The sequence below is a fragment of the Budorcas taxicolor genome, chromosome 11 (assembly GCF_023091745.1).
Source record: "Budorcas taxicolor isolate Tak-1 chromosome 11, Takin1.1, whole genome shotgun sequence".
Classification (NCBI taxonomy): domain Eukaryota; kingdom Metazoa; phylum Chordata; class Mammalia; order Artiodactyla; family Bovidae; genus Budorcas; species Budorcas taxicolor.
In genome coordinates, this window is record NC_068920.1 from 10644148 (window position 1) to 10667537 (window position 23390).

General features: G+C 51.6%; 3 protein-coding genes across 3 annotated transcripts in view; 2 read left to right on the forward strand and 1 right to left on the reverse strand.

Annotated features, from left to right (window-relative positions):
- PRPF4B (pre-mRNA processing factor 4B) overlaps positions 1–23390 on the forward strand; it is a 63725-nt gene that overhangs the window by 29134 nt on the left and 11201 nt on the right. The window lies entirely within an intron of this gene.
- FAM217A (family with sequence similarity 217 member A) lies at positions 756–8893 on the reverse strand. The gene is given in 6 exon segments (XM_052649799.1): positions 756–2212; positions 4621–4688; positions 4778–4852; positions 5474–5520; positions 5523–5730; positions 8834–8893. Coding segments are annotated over 6 exon segments (1671 nt in total). The 3' UTR covers positions 756–999.
- On the forward strand, positions 16419–23374 carry LOC128056998 (uncharacterized protein C6orf201 homolog). Its single transcript, XM_052649841.1, has 3 exons — positions 16419–16611; positions 22161–22359; positions 23101–23374. Exons 1-3 carry the CDS (start codon positions 16419–16421, stop codon positions 23372–23374), a joined length of 666 nt encoding a protein of 221 aa, XP_052505801.1.

Consider the following 23390-nt stretch of genomic DNA (forward strand, 5'->3'; position numbering starts at 1 on the left):
CTATCCAATCCGAGGGAAGAGGGTGGTTTCAAGCCTCTGTCTGTAGCCGGGCCTCAGAACTGACCTTGCTGTCACGCCTACGCCTGTGACCAAGGGCCTGGGGAAGGGTAAGTTTCTGAGGCTTCAAGGAAGGACCCAGAGGATCTTGTATGTTAATTTAATAAAATAGCAACTTCTTTAGCTTTTAAAGGCAAAACAAATGCCCAAAGATTAGGGCAAAGTGACAGACAAAGGAGGTGTGTGGAGATGAGGGGTAAGAGAAGAGGGTACCGGTGAGGGGGGGTCAAGAAGGCCATGATGCCCCTTATATAGCGGAGTCTAAGAAGATGATGCCCACGGACTGTTTCACAGAACAGACAGACCTACAGACAGAAAAACTCACGGTGACCAGTGGCGAAAGAGGGAGGGATGTATTTGGAGTCACTACTACACGTAAGGCAGATGACCAACAGGCACCTCCTGTATAGGACAGGGAGGCCGTGCTCCATACCTGCAGTAATTGGTGTAAAATCTGAAAGAACACCGGAAACGCTAAAGCAGCTATAACGAAAAGTCACTGATTCTATGACTCAAATGGAATAAAAAAATGATCGTACCAGTGGTAAGTCTGTTATACCATTTATTGATGATAGAATTACACTGGAAAATAATCACAACAAAAGAACCACCTTGAGCAGAATGGTTTTCTAAGAGAAACATTCCTTAGAAACGTAACATGTGAGAGACTCAAATACATCACCAGGGAAGCCCATGGTTTACGTGTAGCCATCTCAGCTGGGGCTCTGACAAGCTCCACGCCACAGCACATTCAGGGATTCTGTGTGCATACGCACAGGAGTGAGCGAGTGTGTGTGTGTGTGCGTGTAATACCTGTATCTCACAATGAGGAGCCATATTTGTGACTGTGTAATACCTGTATCTCGGAAGGAGGGACCATATTTGAGCCAGGCTTCTTGGAGTAGATTTGCTCGTGTTGAGATGCAGGAAAGAAGAGAGGGGTTATTTTTGGTTAGTGGGTGAGCACTTACCCTTAGCTGTTAATGAAGGTGACAAACAGCAGTTCAGCTTCTGAACACAGAATGGCCTGCCCAGCACCACACCTTTTCGGTAAAGTTCCTTTTTGGCCCTCGGTGCCTGGCTCTCCTCCCTGTGACCATCAGGAAAAGACAGGAGTGTGGGTGAAACCGGTGTAGGAGACTTCGGCGGCAGGCATCTGGCCGAGACCGTTTTAACCAGCAGCTGAGTCGTCTGGACAGGGGCGGGCTTGATTGTGAGTTCTTGGCATGGGTTTAAAACGGAGATGCTGGGATCCTTAAAGTCATCATGGACGGCAATGGCCTGTTTCGGGGTGGACGAGGTTTTCAGAGCTGGCCTCGAACTCCACTTGTATTTGCCAGCGCTGTTCCAGTTCCACTTGGGAGCACGGTATTCAGGCTTGTAAGAACCAGAACTGTTTTTTATTTTCTCATGACTTTTCTCTACACAAGCCATTTGAAGCCCCACAGCATCAGGAGGTTTGGGCTGTCTCGTTTTGGAGACAGCTTTGGAGGAAGGGGGTCGTTCGGTGGCGACCGGGGCACAGAAGGAGGTCTGGAGTCTCGGCCTTTCTCTCTGAATGGTCAGGTGCTGAAGTCTCTCCATGTCCAGCAAACGAGCCATCAGCAGCTCCAGGGAGCTGGCCGGCGTCTCCACTGACATTTTCCAACTGTCAGATTTTGAGAGGGCTAATTTGTGCAAGTCCAAAGTACTGAAAGGAGGGGGAAGAAAATCAGGATATGGAAATACTTCATTCAGTTCCTCTGTGAAAGGTTCTTCAACATTTTCTACTGTTTCTGGCTTTAAGTTCAGGTCCATCTTTTTAAAATAGCTGAGTAAAGCATCGTTTGCTTTTTCATTTTCTGATAAATCACTTTCATCTGTTAAATTTTCCTCCACACTGCTATTTCCATACTTCAGATTCCAGTTTGGAGCAGTTAAAAGTTCTCCACTGTTGTTTTCTAGAGTTGAGCATAAATTAATATGAGGCTCATTCGTGTCCTTGAAAGAGTCTCCATCAGCACATGGACGGCAGAGACTCAGTGGTGCCCGCAGTGCAGGGTGGGAGCCAACTCGCTTGTCCACTGAAGCACCTGTCAGTGGGTTCATACCGAAGAGCCTCATGGGATTATTTGTCATATTACAGCCAGTTTCCACTGAAGATACTTTGAAATCCCTTAAAAAATGATTCATATAATGAATGGTTGGTTGCCTAGAATTAAAATGCTATTAAAATAATGAATAAGAAAGCTTTATCAAAGACTAATGTTTAGCCCCCAATGGCATTCTATCTGTAACAGAAACATGTTAATTTTCAAATACGCTCTAACTATATACAGCTATCTATGTTTTTAAAAGTATAGATTAAAATAATAACTGGGCAGTCCTTTGTACATGCATAGATGACTAGACCATTCTACCTAGAAATGGCTAACTGACTTCGAATGGCCATGAGGCTACACGTGGCTGATCATAGCTGCTCGCCTATGAATATACCCTACGTGTAACTAGGATGTCTGAGAAGGAGGCTCTCCACCTCAAACTGAAATTACACTGAAATGTTTATTGAATTAGACAAAAGGAAACTCTCAAAGAGTGTAGTTAGGTTACTTAAGAAAGGCTTCTACTTGGGCCACTGTGGTTTTTAAAAATTAGTCTAGCCAAAATAGGAAGCAAAACAATGTCTAGCTATAAACAAAAATTATCCCAGATACAGTCTATAGCAATTTTCATCTGATGGTACACTTTCATTTTAGGGGTAATACTTCTAGATATTATATTCAAATGAAAACTGCAAAAAAGCCAGGCCATAGGATACTGAATTCACAGTTCTACGTTTTAAACACTTACTAGAAACAGTGCCATGGAAAGATTTGATGCATTAATTGACATATATACAGTTGCGTTTTCTTCTTGCTTCTTTTAAAGCCAACTTACACTCAAGTCAACAAAGTAGTCTTGAGGGGTTTACAAAAACTCAGAAAATGGTAAAAATCTATTCATTTAGCTAAGCACTAGGTTTAATGACTTGCCTCTGAAAAATCACAGGAAAATCACGTTAAATCTATACTTGATAACAGACAATCCATGTAGCAAAAAAAAAGAGAGAGCATGGAATCTCAATATGGAAGACTGTGGCTGGACCCCTTTGCCACCAGCTTACAAAGTGGAAATTATCCACCCTGGAGGTGGTCTGAGAGGCTAGACAATGACACCAACGCACTCCGCAAACAAACACTCACGTAAGCTGTCACGGCTTCTACTCTTCGTTGACATTGAGGAGAAACATCTCATTAGCAAAATGTTTCCCTGCCCTCAAGCTTCCCACTCTGCACCAACACCAGGCCTCGCCAGCACCAGCTGTGAACACCCATCAACTCTGTGTAGTCCTCCCAACAGCCCACGAGGTCGGCGGTTTCATTTTCTCCCTTGGACGGATCAGGGATCCCAGGCCCAGGCAGGCCGGGGTCACACATCCCGCGGAGCTGGGGTTAAGCCGGGGCGGAGGGCTCCGCGCCCGTGGCTCCAGCCTCTGCCCTCTCCCGACTCCATCGCGTCCTCCTGCGTCGCCTGGCCTCATCCGGCGAGCTCCTGCTCTGAAACGCAGCCTCCCCCCACCTCCCATCAGCACCACCCGCCCGGACACGAACCACTGCAGCCCGCTGCACGCCTCCGGGCTGCCTCGGCTTCAGCGCGAGCAGGGCCGCGCCCCGGGCGCGCAGAGGACCCTCGGCGGAGGGCACAGCGGCTGCTGGGGAGACGCCCGACGGCCCGAACCGGGGACGGCGAGCAGCCCACCTCAGCAGCCCCCGCAGACGACTCGCGGCGGCGCTCCGTCCACGGGGACGCCCCCGTCCCCTGGGCCTGTGACGCGGCGACGCCTTCCAGGGGGCCTCACGCGCACCGAAGAACCCAAAGGAGGAAGCCGGCCCCACGCAGGGTCCGAGGTGAGGCCGGGGCGCTGCGGGCGCGGGCCGAGCTCTCAGCCGGCTCAGCCTTCCGTCGCGGGTCTCCTGCCCGCTGTCCTCGCCTGTAAAAAGACGCAGCGCCAGCAGGCCTCCCAAGCGGCGCTGCCCTGCGGCTTCGCAGCAAGCCGGGGACGCGACGGGCCGTCGCTGGCGCCTGCGTCGCGCCTCTCGCCGGGGCGCCTCTCGCCGGGGCGCCTCTCGCCGGGGCGCCTCTCGCCGGGGGCGCCTCTCGCCGGGGGCGCCTCTCGCCGGGGGCGCCTCTCGCCGGGGGCGCCTCTCGCCCGGGGCGCCTCTCGCCCGGGGCGCCTCTCGCCGGGGGCGCCTCTCGCCCGGGGCGCCTCTCGCCCGGGGCGCCTCTCGCCCGGGGCGCCTCTCGCCGGGGCGCCTCTCGCCCGGGCTCCGTCCCCTCCGCACGGAAGGCCAGCCGCTGCTCGCCCAGCCCCTCCGCGGCCAGGCCTGCTCGCGGCTTCCGCACACGCGCGGCCACTCCCCTCCTCGGGGCCTCCCCGGGGTTTGCGCACAGCCCTTTTTGCTCCCGGTTGCTCTTCGGCCTACTTCAACTGAGGAGCTGAGTCGTCGGTAGCTGTCTGTCTCACAGCCAGAAACACTCGCTCACCTGAGCTCCGTGGTGCCTGCTTCACTCACGGGGTAGCTCCACAGCTGGAAGAGCCCTCGTTTACTATTCTGAGAAGAAAACCACAGACGTTTTAGTAACGGCATGCCTTTTTAAAAATAATAAAATGCTTTCAGAGTGTGACAGATAGAACCCCCACCTGTGTTCTCTGGGGCACGAACTCTGAGAAAGTGAGCTCCAGCAGGAGCTGCTTTGCTGGAATTTCCGGGCGGGTCTATAAAGCGGCAGAAGACATTTAAACACCCAGCATCTCTACCCCCGACTCTTGTTCTAAGAATGTACAGTTCTTGTTCTAACCAAGCACTATATGCTCGAGTCTGATAATTCACCCTTATATACGTATTGGTCTGTACTGACCTCAGTAGGAATAGTATAATCCATTTAAAAAGATCAACTAAGCACCGTTAACTAATAAGACTATCATTAAAATTGTCTTTATTAACAGTTAACTGTTTTACATCTTGATCAATAAAAGCAGATGAAAGACTAATTCTTTCACTGCTTCAAAATATAACCGTTTCAACTGCCTTAAGGCATCTTAAGGGCTGAGACCACCTCGCTTTTGGCAGTGACTAGAGCATATTATATTCATTAGAATGTTAATTTCCATTTATAATATTGTTATATTGAAAAATGTGATATAATAAGATATTCACTTAATGACCTATTTGCAGCTTTGTAAAACAGTAAGCGAAAGCACTGACTTGACCTGTTTGAAGAACTCCATAGAAATAAAATTTAAAGTTTAACTTAGAGGAAAGAAGCTTTCTTTAAGGAACATACAATGTCATGCTAATGTGCTGTGAATTATTTAAAACCAAATATTTATCCTTACCTTGTTAATTTTGCCTGAAAGAATGTGTACGGGAAAAAGATGACAATAGTTACATAAAACTGGTGATACTCAAAACAAGCCCCTTTAACATGAGTGGTTGTTCCTGTTACAAATAGGGATGTAAGTTTCCGTATATTTATAAATATAAGCAGACACATCTGGGATCTCTTACCACCTGCGGCGCTGTCCCTCCCAGGTGGGGGGCTTTTATTTTCAGGAACAAGCGCTTCTGCATCCAAATTCCAGCGAGACAAGCTCTAAAACAATATTTGTTTCAATAAACTTAACGTAAGAAAATTTTACAAGCCCAAGTACATGACTTTATAGGTCTTTTGGGTAAAATATGACAAAGGGCACCAAGTTCTATGACCCCCACCTCCACCCCATATGGACACTCAGCATTTCTGAGGAGCGAGAAACGTTCGCCTTCAACTATTATCAGCTGGATAAGACCTCAGGAAATGGAAAGGCTTTTATAAGAATTGATGTCTTCGTTTCAAAACTGATTTTAAAAATATGAGAAAGTGTCCAGTTCAGTGTGTCCTGGGCACACGATGGCTCATTCACTAGATTTTATGTATCTGAGTATCAGATCTGAGAGTCTATGAAAGTCTTTCCATCAACAGAACAAAATTCTCTGACCCTCACATACTCAACACTGACTAGCCCGCATCTCAGTCCAGACTCCAGATGTTGAGAAACATGCAGGAACTGTTTGTTTTTTTTTTTTAAGGCAAGACATGAATAAGTAAAGGTGCAGTATCTACTGAGGACCCACATTCCAGACACTGCGCTGACCGCTATGGGGAAAGGCATGGGCGTGTGCAGGAGAGGGTTGCAGTAAGGCATTCTAGAAAAGAGAAGGTGAAGAGGTGGGCAGTTTACTTTTAGAAAAACTAATATTTGAGGGCTTCCCTGACGGCTCAGTGGTGAAGAATCTGCCCGCTAATGCAGAAGACATGGGTTCAGTCCCTGATACTGGAAGATCCCACACGGAGCAGCTAAGCCCACGCAGCTCAACTGCTGAGCCTGTGTCCCGGAGCCTGTAAACTGGGACCATTGCAGCTGCGCGCCCAGAGCCCGGCTCTGCGACAAGGGGCCCCAGCCCTTCGAGGAGAGCAGTGCCACTCGCCCCAGCAAGACCAAGCCTGCAGGCAGCGGCAGAGACTGAGGACAGCCAAACCAAGGAAAGAAATAAATTTTTTTAAAGTAACATTTGAGGGATGAACTCAGCAGCTTTGTTACCGCAAATGAGAAAACCTTCGTAAACTAAACTTTAAGCAACATTCACACCAATGAAATGTTAGGTAGTATTAGGTCATCATGACTGCACTAAGGAGAAAGAGGGACAAACCAGCTTAAATACAGGATGAGAATTGAACTGATCCACAAGGAAGTTACCTCCTGGCAGGAAGGAGAGCTGACCTTTGGAAGGTGGGCCTTGGTTTATCTTTTCCTAGAGGCAATGGCACCCCACTCCAGTACTCTTGCCTGGAAAATCCCATGGACGGAGGAGCCTGGTAGGCTGCAGTCCATGGGGTCGCCAAGAGTCGGACACGACTGAGTGACTTCACTTTCACTTTTCACTTTCATGCACTGGAGAAGGAAATGGCAACCCACTCCAGTGTTCTTGCCTGGAGAATCCCAGGGACAGGGGAGCCTGGTGGGCTGCCGGCTATGGGGTCGCACAGAGTTGGACACGACTGAAGCGACTTAGCAGCAGCAGCAGCAGCAGAGGCTTTTATTTACAAAAAAAAGTTAATAAAATTCTTTGTTCTTTGAGAGAACATGCTTTGGATCTAGTCTCTGCATGAGAATCACCAGGGGTGCTCTTCAAAAATAACAGTTGAGGGTTTCCCTGGTGGTCTAGTGGTTAAGAATCTGCCTGCCAAGGCAGGGGGCACCAGTTTGGTCCTTGGCTGGGTAAGGTTCCACAGGCTGGGGAGCAACTAAGCCTGCGCACCGCAGCTGAGCCCGAGCCCTAGAGCCCGCAAGCTGCAACTCCCGGGCCCATGGCCACAACTAGGGCCGGCGGTCCGCAACCAGAGAAGCCAGCACAGTGAGACGCCCGCACACCGCAGCCAGGGCAGGCCCCGCAGCCAGGGCAGGCCCCGCAGCCAGGGCAGGCCCCGCAGCCAGGGCAGGCCCCGCAGCCAGAGCAAGCCCGCAGCCAGAGCAAGCCCGCGCACGGCAAGGAAGACCCAGCACGGCCAAAAAAAAAAAGAAAAAGTAAATACATGCAATTAAAAAAAAAAAGTTGAGAAACACAGATGCTGATTAAGTAGGATGAGGCCAGACACTTGTATTTTTAGAGCCTCCTGACAGATTCTCAGGCTTCTCTCCCCTCTGTAATCCTGGTTCCCTGGGACTTCCCTGGTGGCTCGGAGGGTAAAGCGTCTGCCTTCAACGTGGGAGATCTGGGTTCAATCCCTGGGTCGGGAAGATCCCCTGGAGAAGGAAATGGCAACCCACTCCAGTATTCTTGCCTGGAGAATCCCATGGACCGAGGAGCCTGGTAGGCTACAGTCCACGGGGTCGCAAAGAGTCGGACACGACTGAGCGACTTCACCTTCACCTTCACCTTCAAGGTGCAAAACAACCTGTGAGAGAACAGCCCTACAGTAACACGATAAAGGGCAGCAAATGAAAACTGCCCCACCGAGATCACAGCGAGATCACAGCGAGATCACAGCAAAGACGAATCGAAGTCACCCACCGAGATCACAGCGAAGAGGAAGCGAAGTCACCCACTCAGATCACAGTGAGATCACAGCGTAAGAGGAAGCAAAGTCACCAGGTAAGGAAGGCCGTCGCCCACGACATCTGCCACATTGTAAACTCCCTACAGGTGGGAAGTGGGCCCTCCTACTTGATATCCACCTGCCTTGCCAATATTTTTCACAGAAAACATGTAAGGATATTAAACAGGTGAGCACTCTCGAGGAATCAAGGTGGCATGTTTCATGAAATCCCATTGCAATCAGAAATGTTTGGAGATTTGCAGAGAAGCTGGTTAACTTGTCCTTTGTTAAAGGACATAAAAATGTTCAGGGCAGTCTACGAAGTACTCTGTAAATAAACGGGAAAAGAAATTGAAAAAAGCGTGGATATATGTATGACTGAACCTCCCTGAGCTGTGCACCCGAGGCGAACACAACACTGCCGACCGCCTAAACTCCAATATAAAATTTAAAAAGGTTTTAAAGAGAACTTTTCCGTCTGGTCTTGCGAACGCACCTAGAGGTGGAGTGCACACTGCTCCCAGAGAGAGCCGCAGGGCCCGCGGGGCACCTCGCAGAGGCGCTGAGCGCGGCGGGTGGCGGGGGCGGTGCTGCGCCCCCCGCGCTCCGCGGCACCTACCTCCCAGGGGACGGCCGCGCCCGGGCCGGCGCCGCTGCTCTCACCGGCTTTTCTGCCCATCTTGCTCCTCGGTTTCCTGGGAATCCTGCACAGGTGTGGGGCAGCACATGGAGGGCGAGGCCCGCGGTGGAGGCAGAGAGAGCCTCCAGAGGGTAAGAGAACGCTTTAGAAGAGGAGAGGCTGGCCTGAGGGCAGGCCGGCTCACAAGAGGGGGTTAACTGGGAACCCAGGCCAGCCAGACAGAGGGAGGGGGGCACAAAAAAGAGAAAACGGGAAGACCTCAGTGTCAGAAGACGGAAACGAAGGTCTGAGGCGAGAAGGGAGCTACTATCAGGTCGGAAGAGTAAAACACAAACTGGCGAATCGTCTGGAAGTAAGACACAGGGCCGGGCTGCCTGCTGTGCAGCATTTGAGTCAGGGGCCCCGCTGGAAAGCGGGACCCACCTTCCGCACGGGCAGCGCAGACGCCCCGCGCCCCCACCCCGCCAAGTGCCTCAGATCCGCCGAAAGGCCTGTTTCCCACGCCAAACGCCCCTGGTCCCGGGCCCCGCCGCTCGAGGCAGAGCCTGCGGGCGCAGCAAGCGTCACGGCTTCGCCGAGGCAGATTAAGGCGCGGGTTCGGACCCGCTGCAAAAACGCAGACCGACGGCAGCTACCGCGGGGAGCAGGGCGCTCGCCGGGCGTCTCCGGGAGGGACGCCGCTCGGGGACGCTCGGCGCCCGGGGAGCAGCCAGGCGGGGGCGACGGGGCGGGGTGCCCGGCCTCCTAACGGGGGCGGGAGGGGAGGGGAGGGGAGGCGAGGGGAGGCGAGGGGGGCGTCCGGCCGGCCCGGCCGCCTCTTACCGCTCGGCGCCGCTGGCCCCCGGCTCGTCCCCGGCCGCGTCTCCGCGCGCGCTGCCGCCCGGGCGCCCCAGCCGCTCCGCGCGCCGGGCCTCCGGCTCGGCGGGCCTGCGGGGAGGACAGAGCGCGGCGCCCCCTTGCACGCCGACCCCCGCCCCGACCTTGACCGCACCCCCTGACCTCTGACCTCGACCTTGACCCCGGCCCCGCCCCGGCCTCCCGCCGGACCCTGCAGCAGGTCCAGGCTCCATCCTTACCTTCAGCCCGGCCCCGTCCCCTGACCGCAGACCCGACCCCGACCCTGCGTCCGACCCCGCCCGCGACTCTGCCTCGCCCAGCCAGCCTGCTCCCTCCTTCGAGACCCCGATTTGGGTTTACAGGAGGATTTGCTTTCAGTTCGTTGCTCACCTGTTGCATCAGAGTTACTGATTTAAATTTCTCACTCGCTACCTTTTAAACACCTTGAAGATGAGACCGGGCCTTTCTCTGACTGGCAGAGTGCCTGGCCTAACAGACAGTCCGTACGTGTTTGGGTTAAATTACCCCCAAAGTGACGTTTTTCTGTGTGGTGTGGTTACTACGTTCAGGCCTCCTGCCGAACATTTCATAGAGATTAACCAGTGTAACACTCAACAGCCTTAAATATTACATTTCCCAACTTACAATTTCTTGAAAGCTAGTGACTTGGGTACATGTGGGTGTCCACATATTCCTAGCTAACACTGACTAACGTATCTAAGTGGGAAAGGGTTTTCTGTTCTCTGGCTGGAAGACAGAAGTGATGTGTGTGTGTGGACACGTGTGTGCGTTTCACATGTGTGTGCGCACGTCACGTGTGTAGCTTATGCAGCCCCCATCCTTGCTTTCTGTTTCTGCTTTTCCTTCAGCTTCAGAACTTGACCTGCTCCCTAATCCCTTCAGGCCCTTCTGAGCTGCGGCACCCAGGGATAAGCACGTCCTCTAAGGTCCTCTCTTTTTCCCTGACGGAACATATTCTTAAAAACGCTCCTATTCTCTCTGTTTGATGATTCTTCCTGTCTCTGGAGACTTTTTGAAGGCTTTGCATCAGCATCAAAACCCTGCCTCCCTTCCCCCAAGTTGATAAGGTTTTTAGCATCACATGTTCAACACAGCAGTGACCGCACAGTCCCCACAGGGTGTTTCGGGAGAGCGAGGGACCAGGCCTCTCGAGGGGCGGAAGGGCCAAGCTATGGATGTGGAGGATGCGGGGTGGCAGCCGGGGAGCCTGGGCAGAGCCTGGCTGCAGGCTGGTCTGCCCCTAGTTCAGCCCGGAGAGTCAAGGCGCAGGCTGGACGTGGCTGTTTTCCAGAGCAGCTCAGGTCCTGGGCCAGCCTTCTGGGAGCCTTCTTAACCAGCCCCAAGCCTCTGCGGGATTTGGTTCTGCTGGTAGCCTTACTTCCAACCTGCTCCTCCCTATTAACCCATGAAGCAGGACCGGGTTGCCTCTGTCTCTTGGCACTGGACAAGCTCTTCCGTCGGTCAGGACGGAGCTGGTCCTGGTGGGCAGAAGGGAAGCTCCTCGGGCCAGTCACCCTGTGGGCCAGGGGCCTTCTCCCCACCTCAGGCTCTCTTGCTGTGGGAAGGTGACGCGGACTCTTGACAACTACTTTGGAGAGCGCTCTGACATACCTTCCTTCTCTTTGTCCAGGCTGATGGACAAGGTCAGGAACAACAGTGCTTAGCTTCTTGTTCTCCTGAAGGGAACAGTTCTCTGCATCCGCCCCCCTCTGCCGACACCCTCCGTGGCTCCATACATTCCCTTCCTGCTCCCTTGATTCTCCCAGGTATTGCCAAACTTGGGGCAGGTTGTGTTCTGCTGAAGGATCTTGTGCAGTGTAACTATGGACTTGCTTTCAGAAAGTCAGGACCATCTTTTCTAATTACTAATATGCATTTCCTTGGCCACACTGCATGGCACGCGAGATTTTAGGTCCCTGACCAGGGACCGAACCCATACCCCTGGGAGCGGAAGCCTGGCGCCCTAACCACTGGACCCCCAGAGATTTTTGCTCTCCGTAAGACTCTATAACAGTGGGAAAGACTCCGACTCAATTACGGGCAGCTTGCATTTAGTGTGTCCAGGTAACTCGGTTTCCCTTACCCCACCCCCCCACCTGCCTCCCCGTTTTCCAGCCTCTGCTTTGTCTTTCAGTCAGGGCCAATTATATTTATCTCCAACTTAGACTCCATTTTTGTGAGATTTACCTTAAATAGCCCAACTTCCTTGTATTTGTATAATTCTGCTCTAAGAAATATTCATGGAGTTACTTTTAGTTAGAAGTTGTGTTTTTGTTTGAAAAATTAAGCTGAACACTTTCCTTCCTTATTTGGGAGGCCCCAGTTGTGTTGTGAGAAATCTTGTTAAAAACCTGCTCCTATAAGGTGTGTGATAGGCGTGTGCATGAATATCTTTCCAGTGTAAGATAAGCACAGACATCAGGACGTTCCACACCTTCCTCTGTTGCGGCTCACACTTTTGATCCAGTTCTCAATCATGTTTCCGCCTTTATTTCAATTTTTCTGCAAGATTTGATTTCTACTGTTTGAGTTGCTTTATATGTCTCCCTGTCCTCCAGATGCCTGTTCTCCATAGCTGGGTTTTCTTAGCTTTATATCCCCCTCTCACTTTGGATTTGGGTTTGGTTTTGGGGATCAGAACTTACTCTCTGGGTGGCATTAACGGTGAAGAACCTGCCTGCTAGTGCAGGAGACCTAAGAGATATGAATTCAGTCCCTGGGTCAGGAAGATCCCCTGGAGGAGGAAATGGCAGCCCACTCCAGTATTCTTGCCTGGAGAAACCCATAGAGCCTGGTGGGCTACAGTCCATGGGGTCGCAAACAGTTGGACACAGTGAGCAACTTAGCACAGCACTTACTTTCTGCTGGCAGGAAAGCTGTGGCTTGGATCTTCCTTCTGGTAGCTGGGGCCTTCCCACCTCAGCTGCTTGGAGCGGAACACTCTCTTCAGCACGCTCTCCTTCAGGAACCTGGAGATGATCCTCTCTCTCTGGACGTTACTGAACACCTTGCCCTCGGGAAGCCAGCTGAGCTTGTCATACCCGCCATGGAAAGGGGGGGGTGGGAGGAGCTCGGGAGACACGGCAGTCCTCTGCGGGAACAACGACAAAGAAAGGAATTGCCGTTACCTGGAAGTCAAGAATGAGAGACCAGCCTGCCCAGAAGACCAGCGCCCAGTCCTGCAGCAGCTGTGCTGTGGGAGCAATCGCGCTGATAACACGCGCGACTCCCCCCCCTCCTGGGGGGGCTGCCAGCCCTTCAGGGCAACTCAGGGCATCACAGTGACCGGAGGAGCAGGGGCACGCCGAGGGGAGGTCTTCCTGATCCTTTCTAGGGAGAAGATAATACTCGACCCCAGGTTCGGTTTTGAAAGGTAAGTGAACTGGTCACTGAAGAGCAGAATTTTAAGTAAGGGGTTCAGAACAAGGCTCACAGGGGAGGGGTTTGTGTCCTCAACATCAGCACCTCAGGCTGAGAGCAGTTTGGCCACAGTGAAGGTCACGCAGCTACTAAACTGAAGGTCACAGCTGGGCTTGGCACCCCACCTGCCCCGTGAAGACTGTTCACGCCCACCCCAAACAGTGTTCTTGCCACCGCACCGTCATCGGAGCAAAGGGATGAAATCCAGCTCCTTGAAGAAGACATACCTGTGGCAGAAAACACTTATTCCTCCGAGTTTATTTAAAAATAAAAGGTAATCATTGTGGCCTCCTGATTTCAGCCAAGGTCAGTAAACTTCAGATTGCTGGAAAGATTCCAACAGCTGTTATTTAGAGCAAAGAGTGAGAATAAATAGATTAACTCGCAGACTTCGGGAGCCAGCTAATGGTTGTTGGGGTGGGCGTGGGGGGGATGGAGGCGGGAAGGGATAGTTAGGGAGTCTGAGATCGACACGCACACACCACTATATTAAAAATGGACGGAGCTTCCCTCGGGGTCCAGGGGTTAAGCATCTACCTTGCTGTGCAGGGGATGTGGGCTCGATCCCTGGTCGGGGAACCAAGATCCCACATGCCACAGGGCCACTAAGCTCACGTGCCACCACTACTGAGCCTGCGTGCCACAACGAGAGAGGCCTGCACGCTGCAACCAAACCCAGCACAGCCAAAAACAGACACTGTCTTAAAAATGAAATGGGAAACCAACAAGGACCTGCTGCACAGCACACGGAGCTCTGCTCCATGTGAGGTGGCAGCCTGGCTTTGGGGGAGAACAGATAACGTGTGTGCAGGGCTGAGTCCCTTTGCTGTCCACCTGAAACTATCACAATATTATTTGTTAATCAGCTATTCTCGAATACTAAATAAAATGTTAAAAAAATGTATGGGTCAAATAAAGAACAGGCTTGTGGTTGCCAAGGGAGAGGGGAGTAAGGGGGGAATGGATTGGAGTTTGGGGTTAGCAGATGTGAGCTGTCATATACAGATGGAGAAACAAAGTCCTGTATAGCGTAGGGAACTATATTCAACATCCTGTGATAAACCATAATGGAAAAGAATATGAAAAAGAGTGTGTGTATATGTATAACTGAGTCACTGTACAGCAGAAATTAGCACATTATAAATCAACTATACTTCAATTAAAAAATATAAAAAGAACATATAGGTCAATTTATGTGAACTGGAAAAAATCAATTTTAATAGATTCCCTTCCTTGGCCTTTGAATGGCTTAAAACATGGTTTGTTCTTCCCTATCTATGTGAAAGAGGATTTAGAGTAACCCAGTCACATCTGCTTGGAAGAGAGAAACTTCTGGCTTCCAGAACATTCTGCCCTCCCCCTCCACCAATTCCTTTCTCTCTCCAAAAGCACCCGTGAAATTATGAGACTCACACTCTACTCCAGGGGCTCTGGCTAGTTCTACACCTATTTAAAATGTATTTGTATTTAAAGTGCACCTTTCTGTTTACTTTTTAAAGTTGCAGTTTTTAAATTTGCAAGTTGAAAATTCAGAAGTGGAATTTTGTGTCTCCTGTGCTGGGGACCATGATACCATCATGACTTTCTTATAGTCCTGGCCAAGGGTTTTGACGTTTGATAAAAAGCTGGCCCTCAGGCACGCCCCCCCAGCAGTCCAGTGGTTAAAACGCTGCAGTTTCAATGCAGGAGGCGCGGCTCTGTACCTGTTCGGGGAACGAAGATCCCCCGTGCTGCGCAGCACCACCAAAAAATAGGGGGAGAAAAACAAACAAAAACTTAAAAACACTCCTAGCTTTCACCATGTGAAGCTGAAGTGATGTTGCTGAGTTGTGTCCAACTCTTTTCAATCCCATGGACTGTAGCCTACCAGGCTCCTCCATCCGTGGAATTTTCCAGGCAAGAGTACTGGAGTGGGCTGCCATTTTCTTCTCCAGGGGATCTTCTTGACCCAGGGATCGAACCCAGGTCTCCCACATTGCAGGTAGATGCTTTACCCTCAAAGCCACGCAGGAAGCCCAGTTTTTGCCGTGGCTTTCCCTGTTTCTGACCATTCGGCAGTGTCCAGCCAGTTCATGGAACAGACCAACTATGGTGAGCCTGGCTCGGTTGGGGCCTGGCCAGGATTACCTATAAAAGATTTCATTATTTGCATTTTTGCCCAATTTCTGGGAGTAGTTCTTGGCAACTCCTGTCTTTTTTGGGGGTTGTGCTTTCAGGTGTGGTGGTTTAAGATCATTTAGTATGTCTGCTTTTGTTATTTCTTCATTTATTTTTATTGAAGTGTAGGTAATTTGCAATGCTGGATTAGTTTTAAAGGGCTTCCCAGATGGCACTGGTGGCAAAGAACCTGCAGAAGACATAAGAGATTTGGGTTCCATCCCTGGATTGGGAAGATCCCCTGGAGGAGGGCAAGGCAACCCACTCCAGTATTCTTGCCTGGAGGATCCCACGGGCAGAGGAGCCTACGTGTACATCAAAGCGATTCGGTCACACACACAACACACATACACATGCACACATATGCATTCTTTTCTGAGATTCCTTTCCATTCTGTCGAGAGGCCATTGCAAGCCACCGAGTGCAGCCCTCTGTGCCACCAGTGCCGCTTGTTCTTTGCCTGCTTGATCTTTGCCTGCTTGATCCTCCGTCTGCTTTTGGCCTACGATCGAGAACGGCTTCTCTAGTAAGGCTGGGGCTGAGCATCTTTTGCTCGCTTCCTTGCGCCTCCTCGTGTTAGTCTAAGGAAATAAGCAGCAGCTGAGCTTCTTACCTGGGTTAATCTGGACATGCCCTCAGCCGTGGAGGATGGCGCTCTTTCCCTGGTTCTGCTTGGAGAGCTCGCTGCTGTGGCCACACTCGCAGGGGCCAGGTAGGTCTGCAGAGCCTTAGTTAGATTCACACAAGGTGCTCAGCTTCCACTGGGGGCCGGATGGGAACATATCACTGATGTGCGCACACTGAGTTCCCCTCCTGTAGGAAAGCACCCTGCCTTCCTTAGGTATCGTCCGTGTCTGGACAGGAAACAGGTTTCTGCCTAAAATCCCCCTCAGACTCGGGATATTTGTGAAAGGCGAGCTTCCTCTGGGTGGAAGATGCGAGGCGCACACTCAGGGTTCCAGGCTGAGCTCTGGGCCATTGTGACCCTCAGAACGCTCAGCAGCCAGAGGGCAGAAAAGAGGGCCCATGGCACCTTCCTGGAGATGACGGAGAGCCTGGAGCGAGCCGCTGCCAGGGCCTCCCCTGCCCCGCTCTCCTTCCGCTCTTCTCCGTAACTCAGAGGGTCATCATGGGGACAGCCAGGAACAGCCAAGTGGAGCTGAAACTGCCGCTCCTCGAGAAGCCTAAGACCCCGAAAAACTACAGCCACCCTGAGGTTCTCCGTCACACCTTTGAGACTCTGTCCAACCTTCACAAGCTGCTTCCCAATCATCTGATGGAGCTGCTCCACTCCTGCCAGAGTGAGGAGGACAGGAAAAAATGTATGTGGGCAGAGGGCAGGCGCCAACTCTTTAGGAAGCCTGCAGTTTATCGCGGTACCCATGCCCCTTCTGTAGTCATGCGTGGGTGTGTGCTAAGCCGCTTCAGTCACGTCTGACTCTTTGAGACCCTATGGACCATAGCCCGCCAGGCCCCTCTGTCCGTGGGATTCTCCAGCAAGAATGCTGGAGTGGGTTGCCGTGCCCTCCTGCCGGGGACCTTCCCAACCCGGGGATGGAACCATCTCCTGCGTTGCAGGCGGGTTCTCTACCACTAAGGCCACTGGGAAGCCCCTCTGGTCACGAGTGAGAAGCTAGTCCTGCAGAGCAGGTGTGGCTCACGCCTGAGACCTCGACCATGTCCATCCTTCGTGCTGTGGGGCCACGTGCTCAGAGCTCACGCGCAGGTCACCTACACACTGCCTTTCCCAGCGCCGCCTCCTGCTCTTTTGTGAATCTGGAAAGACGGGAAGGGGCCTAAGTGACAAAGACCAGTGAATGTACAAGTTCGTTCCTAGATCTGGTTTTAAGCTTAGTGGGATAACCTCCCAGTTAAAGGTCAGGCTTTGAAGTTTACCCCTTGCTCTGTTTCCTACCCCTCCTTCTTCCTTTTTTCAGGCTTGCACCATCCTGGAGGAACACTTCTCCCCCAGGCCTTACAGGCTTCGCAGTGTGCAGTGGCTGCCCCTCCTGGATCAGTTAGGGAAGGTGATAACTGGACTGATTTGCAGAGTTGGGTGGAGCCTGCCTCCCGCGTTGTTCGAGCTCAGGTGAAGGGCAGAGGTAGATGGTAGCCACCAGCCCCCAGGGCCTTAGGGAGTGAAGTGGCAGCTGCCACACTGATGAAGACACAGGTCCTGGGTAGGAAGGCGGGTATCGCGGTGATGATTTTAGAACATAAGGCTGCTTTGGTGATTTGTCTTCTGGTGGTGGCTTAGTTGCTAAGTCATGTCTGACTCTTGCGACCCCATGAACAGAAGCCTGCCAGGCTCCTCTGTCTGTGGGATTCTCCAGGCAAGAATATTGCAGTGGGTTGCTATTTCCTTCTCCAGGGGATCTTCCCAAGCCAGGAATCGAACTGGGTCTCCTGCATTTTGTCTTCTGATTAATCCCTAATCCCTGTACAGTATTGTGAATCAATCCCAAGATCCGAAGATTACATAGCAATCAAGAAAAGTGTAAGGGCCTCATAGAATAGACAGACATTATACACTGGCAATTCACAAGATGAAATACAAACCGCCAATAGACATGAGAGGTGTTCAAACACTCTGGTAATCAAGGAAGTAACAGAAAACCAAGGAGGGGGTTTTTCCCTGTGGTCTTGTGGCTAAGACTCCAAGCTCCCAGGGTGGGGGGCCTGGGTACAGCCCTTGGTCCGGGAACTCGATCCCACATGCCACAGCTGAGATTTTGCAGGCTGCAGTTAAAGATCCCGCTCGCAGCGACAAAGATTCAAGCTCTTCCGTGCTGCAACTGAGACTCAGTGCAGCCAAGGAAAGAAAGAAATATTTTTAAAAAGATAAATTGAGGAGATATTTTTAAGCCATCAGAGGGGTCAAATTTTGTAAGATCAATAATGATAAACACGTGGGGAAATTAATACCCTCACAATTGATGGTATGTTCATTGCTTCAGGCTTTTTCGAAGGTAATCTGAAAGTCTTTGTCAAAGTTTAAAATGTATGTTGCTGGCTTACTGAATGAACTCAGTAAAGAGTAAGCAGAGTGTCCTGGGATTGCCAGAATGTAGACCCACAGACTGGGGGGTTAAAGCAGCGAATGTGTGGTCTCATGGCCTGGAGGCTAGAAGTCCAGAGCCAGAGTGTCAGCAGGCTCTGAAGCAGCTGGGAGAGGACCCTTCCTTGCCTCTTCCTGGTCTCTTGAGTTTGCTGGGAATCCTTGGTGCTCCTCGATTTACAGACACATCACTCGACTCTCTGCCTCCGTTGTCTCAGGAGCGTCTGCACACGTGACACCCGTCTTCTCTGTGTGCGCGTCTGTCTTCCTACGAGGCGTACCATACTGGATTAAGAACCTGCTCTGCTCCAGAAGAGGGCTTCCCGGGCGGTGCTAGCAGTAAAGGACCTGCCTTCCAATCCAGGGGACGCAAGAGACTCGGGCTCAACCCCCGGAGTAGGAAATGGCAACCCGCTCCAGGATTCTCGCCTGCAGAATCCCCATGGACAGAGGAGCCTGGTGGGCTACAGTCCATGGGGTCGAACAGAGCTGTACACGACTGAGTGACTTAGCACACACACTGCCCCAGTATGACCTCATCTTAACTACATCTGCAGGTTATTTCCAAGTGAGGCCACATCCGGGGATACTGGGGCTTAGGAGATGCTCCAGTCCCCAGCACTACAGCACCTTTGCCTAAAGAAATCCTCACGTGCCTAAAAGAATGCTTAGCTTTTTCTTACATAGATAAGTTTGTTGTTCATAGTTGGGTATCTGGCGCCACTGGATGCTTTTCAGACCTTGTGGGCTTGAACAAAACTGAGCCAACAGAAAAATCCGCAATACATCCTGTTAGATGCGCGTGTCCTTCAACTTGGCAATTCCACTTCTGCTTAGTGACCTAGAGAAATACTGGCCCACCCTGCACAGAGATGCAAGAACAAAGGTGTGTGTCGAAACGCTGTTTATACAGGTGAAAAGTTCTAAAAAAGCCTATTAGCATTCAACAACAGAATGGTTAAACAGACACATTCATACTGTGAAATACTGTTAAAAAGACAGTCGATACGAACATATCTACAAAACACTCTGCAGAGTTTTAATAACAATGATTCCATTTTTGCCAAAAGAAGACTGTAAATTCATAGATGTAAATATGTACATGACTGTTTAGAAAAGGGTTCTAGAAGGAGACACAGCAAATTCGGGACGGTGGCAGGACAGCGATGAGAGGAAGGAAGAGGTTCCTTTGACTGTTGTTGACTTTGAACTAAAAGGCCCGCCCAGTATTTCTCCAGCAAAGATGGCTTTACTCGGTATCCACGGAGAAGTGCAAATCAGCAAACCACAAGGAAGTCACCACACGGCAAGGACAGGGGAGCGCTTTTACGGAAGGTAAAGGAGGTTGGGAGGGAAACAAGAGGAGCGAACAAACCGGCTGAGCCCTGCGGGAGAGGAGCGGGCCGGGTCGTTCTTCCGAGTTGGGCTCCGCTGTGGACACGGGGCTGAGAGCGCCCCCTGCTGGTCCCCTGGCTCTGAGGTTCATTAATTTTCCGCACGCTGTACACCGCTTCCCTGGAGAAGGCGATGGCAGCCCACTCCAGCACTCTTGCCTGGAACCTCGCATGGACGGAGGAGCCCGGTAGGCTGCAGTCCATGGGGTCGCGAAGAGTCGGACACGACTGAGCGACTTCACTTTCACGCATTGGAGAAGGAGATGGCAACCCACTCCAGGGTTCTTGTCTGGAGGATCCCAGGGACGGCGGAGCCTGGTGGGCTGCCATCTATGGGGTCGCACAGAGTCGGACACGACTGAAGCGACTTGGCAGCAGCAGCAGCATACTGCTTCCCTGGTGGCTCAGACAGTCAAGAATCTGCCTGCGACTCGGGAGACCTGGGTTCCATCCCTGGGTTGGGAAGATCCCCTGGAGAAGGGAAAGGCTACCCACTCCAGTATTCTGGCCTGGAGAATCCCATGGACAGAGGAGCCTGCCGGGCTACAGTCCATGGGGTTGCAACGAGTCAGACACTACTGAGCGACTTTCACTCACTATACTTAAGCTGTTAAATTTTATTTTAATGGAAGTCTTTCCATCCATCTTTAATTTTTGTGATTGAAATTCAGTTTTAAAATTGAAAATGGAGTGAGCATTTATGTGAGGTTGGAGAAGTGGGTTTTGATTTCTCAATATTCCAGTTATATGTTGATTGTTTGTTCTCCTAGCCTTCCAGTGTCGACACAAATAGGTGTTGACACGCCTTTAGCAGTTGGTGGTGATCCTGCCATGTAGGCTTCGGTCCCCTGAATTATCAATAGATTTGAAATCCTGACAATCAAGCAAACCCTACGCTCTTGCTGTTGGGAGCCTGAGGGAGGCTGGGCGGCCCAGCTGTGTGGTCATGCGGCTCAGGAACCGCCGCGAGAACCCTGGCCTTCGTCCGCAGGCGGGAACCCCATACTCAGGCCTGCTCTTGAGTCACTTGGTGTGATTTTCTGGCCTCTAAGGATGAAGCTGATCACTGTCATTATACCATTTAGTTCACTTAATCTGCATGAGGCAATGTTCCTGGGGGTCTTTACCAATTACCCTGCCCGGGAAGGACCTTCAGGGATCCAGCCGGTGGAATAACGGGGGCTGGATGAGCTCTGATCTAATTCCGAGTCTGATGCAGGGCCTCTCTGAATCTCTTGAGGCTCAGCTCCTCTTCCTGCCGCAGCTGTGTGACAGCTTCTTCTCACCTGAATGGGTTGCAGAGATGCTCAGAGCACGGCCTGCAAACTGGCTTTTGCTTCTCAACGTGTTACCAGTTGGCAAAGAGATAAAAAGCCTGCCCTGCAAGGTAACTCAGCTCTGTCAGTAAATGACGTGCATTTTAACTGACTTCCCTTCTCCCTCCCTCTTTTCTTTGGAGGGGGAGAGATGGTTTTGATGAAGGAAGGAAGCAGTGTCCTGGAACACGTTCTGACACAAGTTCTGACTCACGGCTGACGGGCGATCTGATTATGGGCCATCCGTGTGAAGCAGCGCGTGTGCCGTCGGGGCAGTGTGTGGTTACTATCACTGAAGCACTTGCCCTTTGAGAGTCACGGACAGATCACACCAGAGAGCCTCAGTGCCTGCCCTGTGCAATCCTTCACTCTCTGCTTGCTGGGCGTCTCTCAGACATCCAGGCCCAGGCTAAGGTCTAAATGCTGCTCACTGGTATTTTTGGAATGAAGAAATGGCAGAGCTAAGTAGCAACTAAATGGCACGAATAGCCGTTCTCAAACCAAACAGAGATGGGAAGGAACACCGAGTTACTCCAATGCTCGCTGCACCAGGCCCTCCCTGGGGCTCACGTGGTGAAGAGTCTGCCAGCTGGAGAAGGAAATGGCAACCCACTCCGGTACTCTTGCCTGAAGAAGCTCTTGGACAGAGGAGCCTGGCGGGCTACAGTCCACGGGGTCGCAGAGTTGGACAGGACTGAGCGACTGACGCACAAAATGGAGGAGACACTTGCTGGCGTGAGGGTACACTTATCTGTTCTTGCATCTCCTGCAGGAAGCAGGATGGGGCAGGCAGGATGGGTCCCCACCCCCACCCCTCTTCTGGAAGTCTTAGGGCCTCAGTGCCTACCACAGTTGGCCTCAGGCAAATAAAAGACAAAGTTGTTTACTGGCACACACAAAAAAAATAAAATAAATCTGCCTGTAGTGCAGAAAACCTGGGTTCAATGCCTGGACTGAGATTCCCTGGAGAAGGGAATGGCAACCCACTCCTGTATTCTTGCCTGGAGAATTCCACGGACGGAGGAGCTTGGCGGGCTACAGTCCAGGGGGAGGTGTCACAGAATTGGAGACGGCTGAGCGACTAACACTTATTCTATTACTAGGTGAGAATTCGGAATTCTCTGGCTTAGAAAGGATCTTGGAAAGACATCAATTTCCAAGAGAGATTAATCTGACCCCCAAACCAAGCAGTATGCCCCTGTGGAGAAGGAGGCAAAACAACAGCGCCAATCAAGGGTGGAAGAAATGCCGCCTGTGGAGTAAAAGCACAAAGGAGCCTCCGACGTCGACCATAGTTGTCAGGTAGGTGGCTAGCTTTGTCCCGGGCGGGCCTGTTTAGAGACGTTACAGGATGACCGCGAACCCCTGGTGCCTTAGCTAAAAAATGACTTGAAGTCGTCTCTGGCGTATGTGGTCGAGTGTGAAAACAAGCTCTGCTCTGCATAAAACACAAGCTGCCTTTTCACCCTCCGCTGCACCCAGCGTCTGTAGGCGTGCTCAGAGACGGAGCAGGCGTGTGGGATCCCCGTGGGCCGCCACATTCCAGGTCGGGGAGTGGAGACCTAGCCGGGCTGGAGTGGGATTCTAGGGACCCAGCCACTGAGCCGCAGGGCTTTTGTGCTGCACAGGTCAGGAAGCACCAGCCCGCCCCAACACGCCCAGGGACCCAGGGTGCAACCCTGAGTGCCCGAGCCGTGCCTATATTCCTAGTCCGCCAGTTTCCTTCTTTTTCACATAAGCACGCACAGCTATACATTTTCCCACTCAGCACCAATTTTACTGTGCCCCGTAAGTTGTGTTTTTATTAGATTACAAGGACAGTGAAGGCAGCTTTCAGATGTGTTTTTTATAAGGGACCATCTTAAATGAGAATGAAGATGGGACAATAACATGAGGAAATAACCACTGATATGGAATATCACGTTCCTGGGAAACGGTCTAATTCTCCACATCTTTTCGGCAGATGATAGGGGTGGAACGAAACTAAGATTCTAATTGACCCTCTGACAGTCCTGCTCCTTTCTGCCCATTCCTCCCTGTCAGATGGCTGAAAAAGAACATGCGACCCATCGAAGACCTTGCCTCGGTCACGCAGAGGTTGTCGGTGTTCGGGCCGATAGAGTCGGTGACTCTGTGTGGACGGCAGAGTGCCGTGGTGGTTTTCAAACACATGGTCTCGGCCTGCAACGCAGTGAGTGCGTTGCAGAGCAGTGCACCGGGCAGCCTGTTCCAGTGCGCCTGGCAGCAGCCGTTCATGTCGCGAGAGCTGACCCTGCCCCTGACCAAGGGCCCACAGAAGTTCCCCAAGCGCGCTTGACATCATTTGTCTTCCA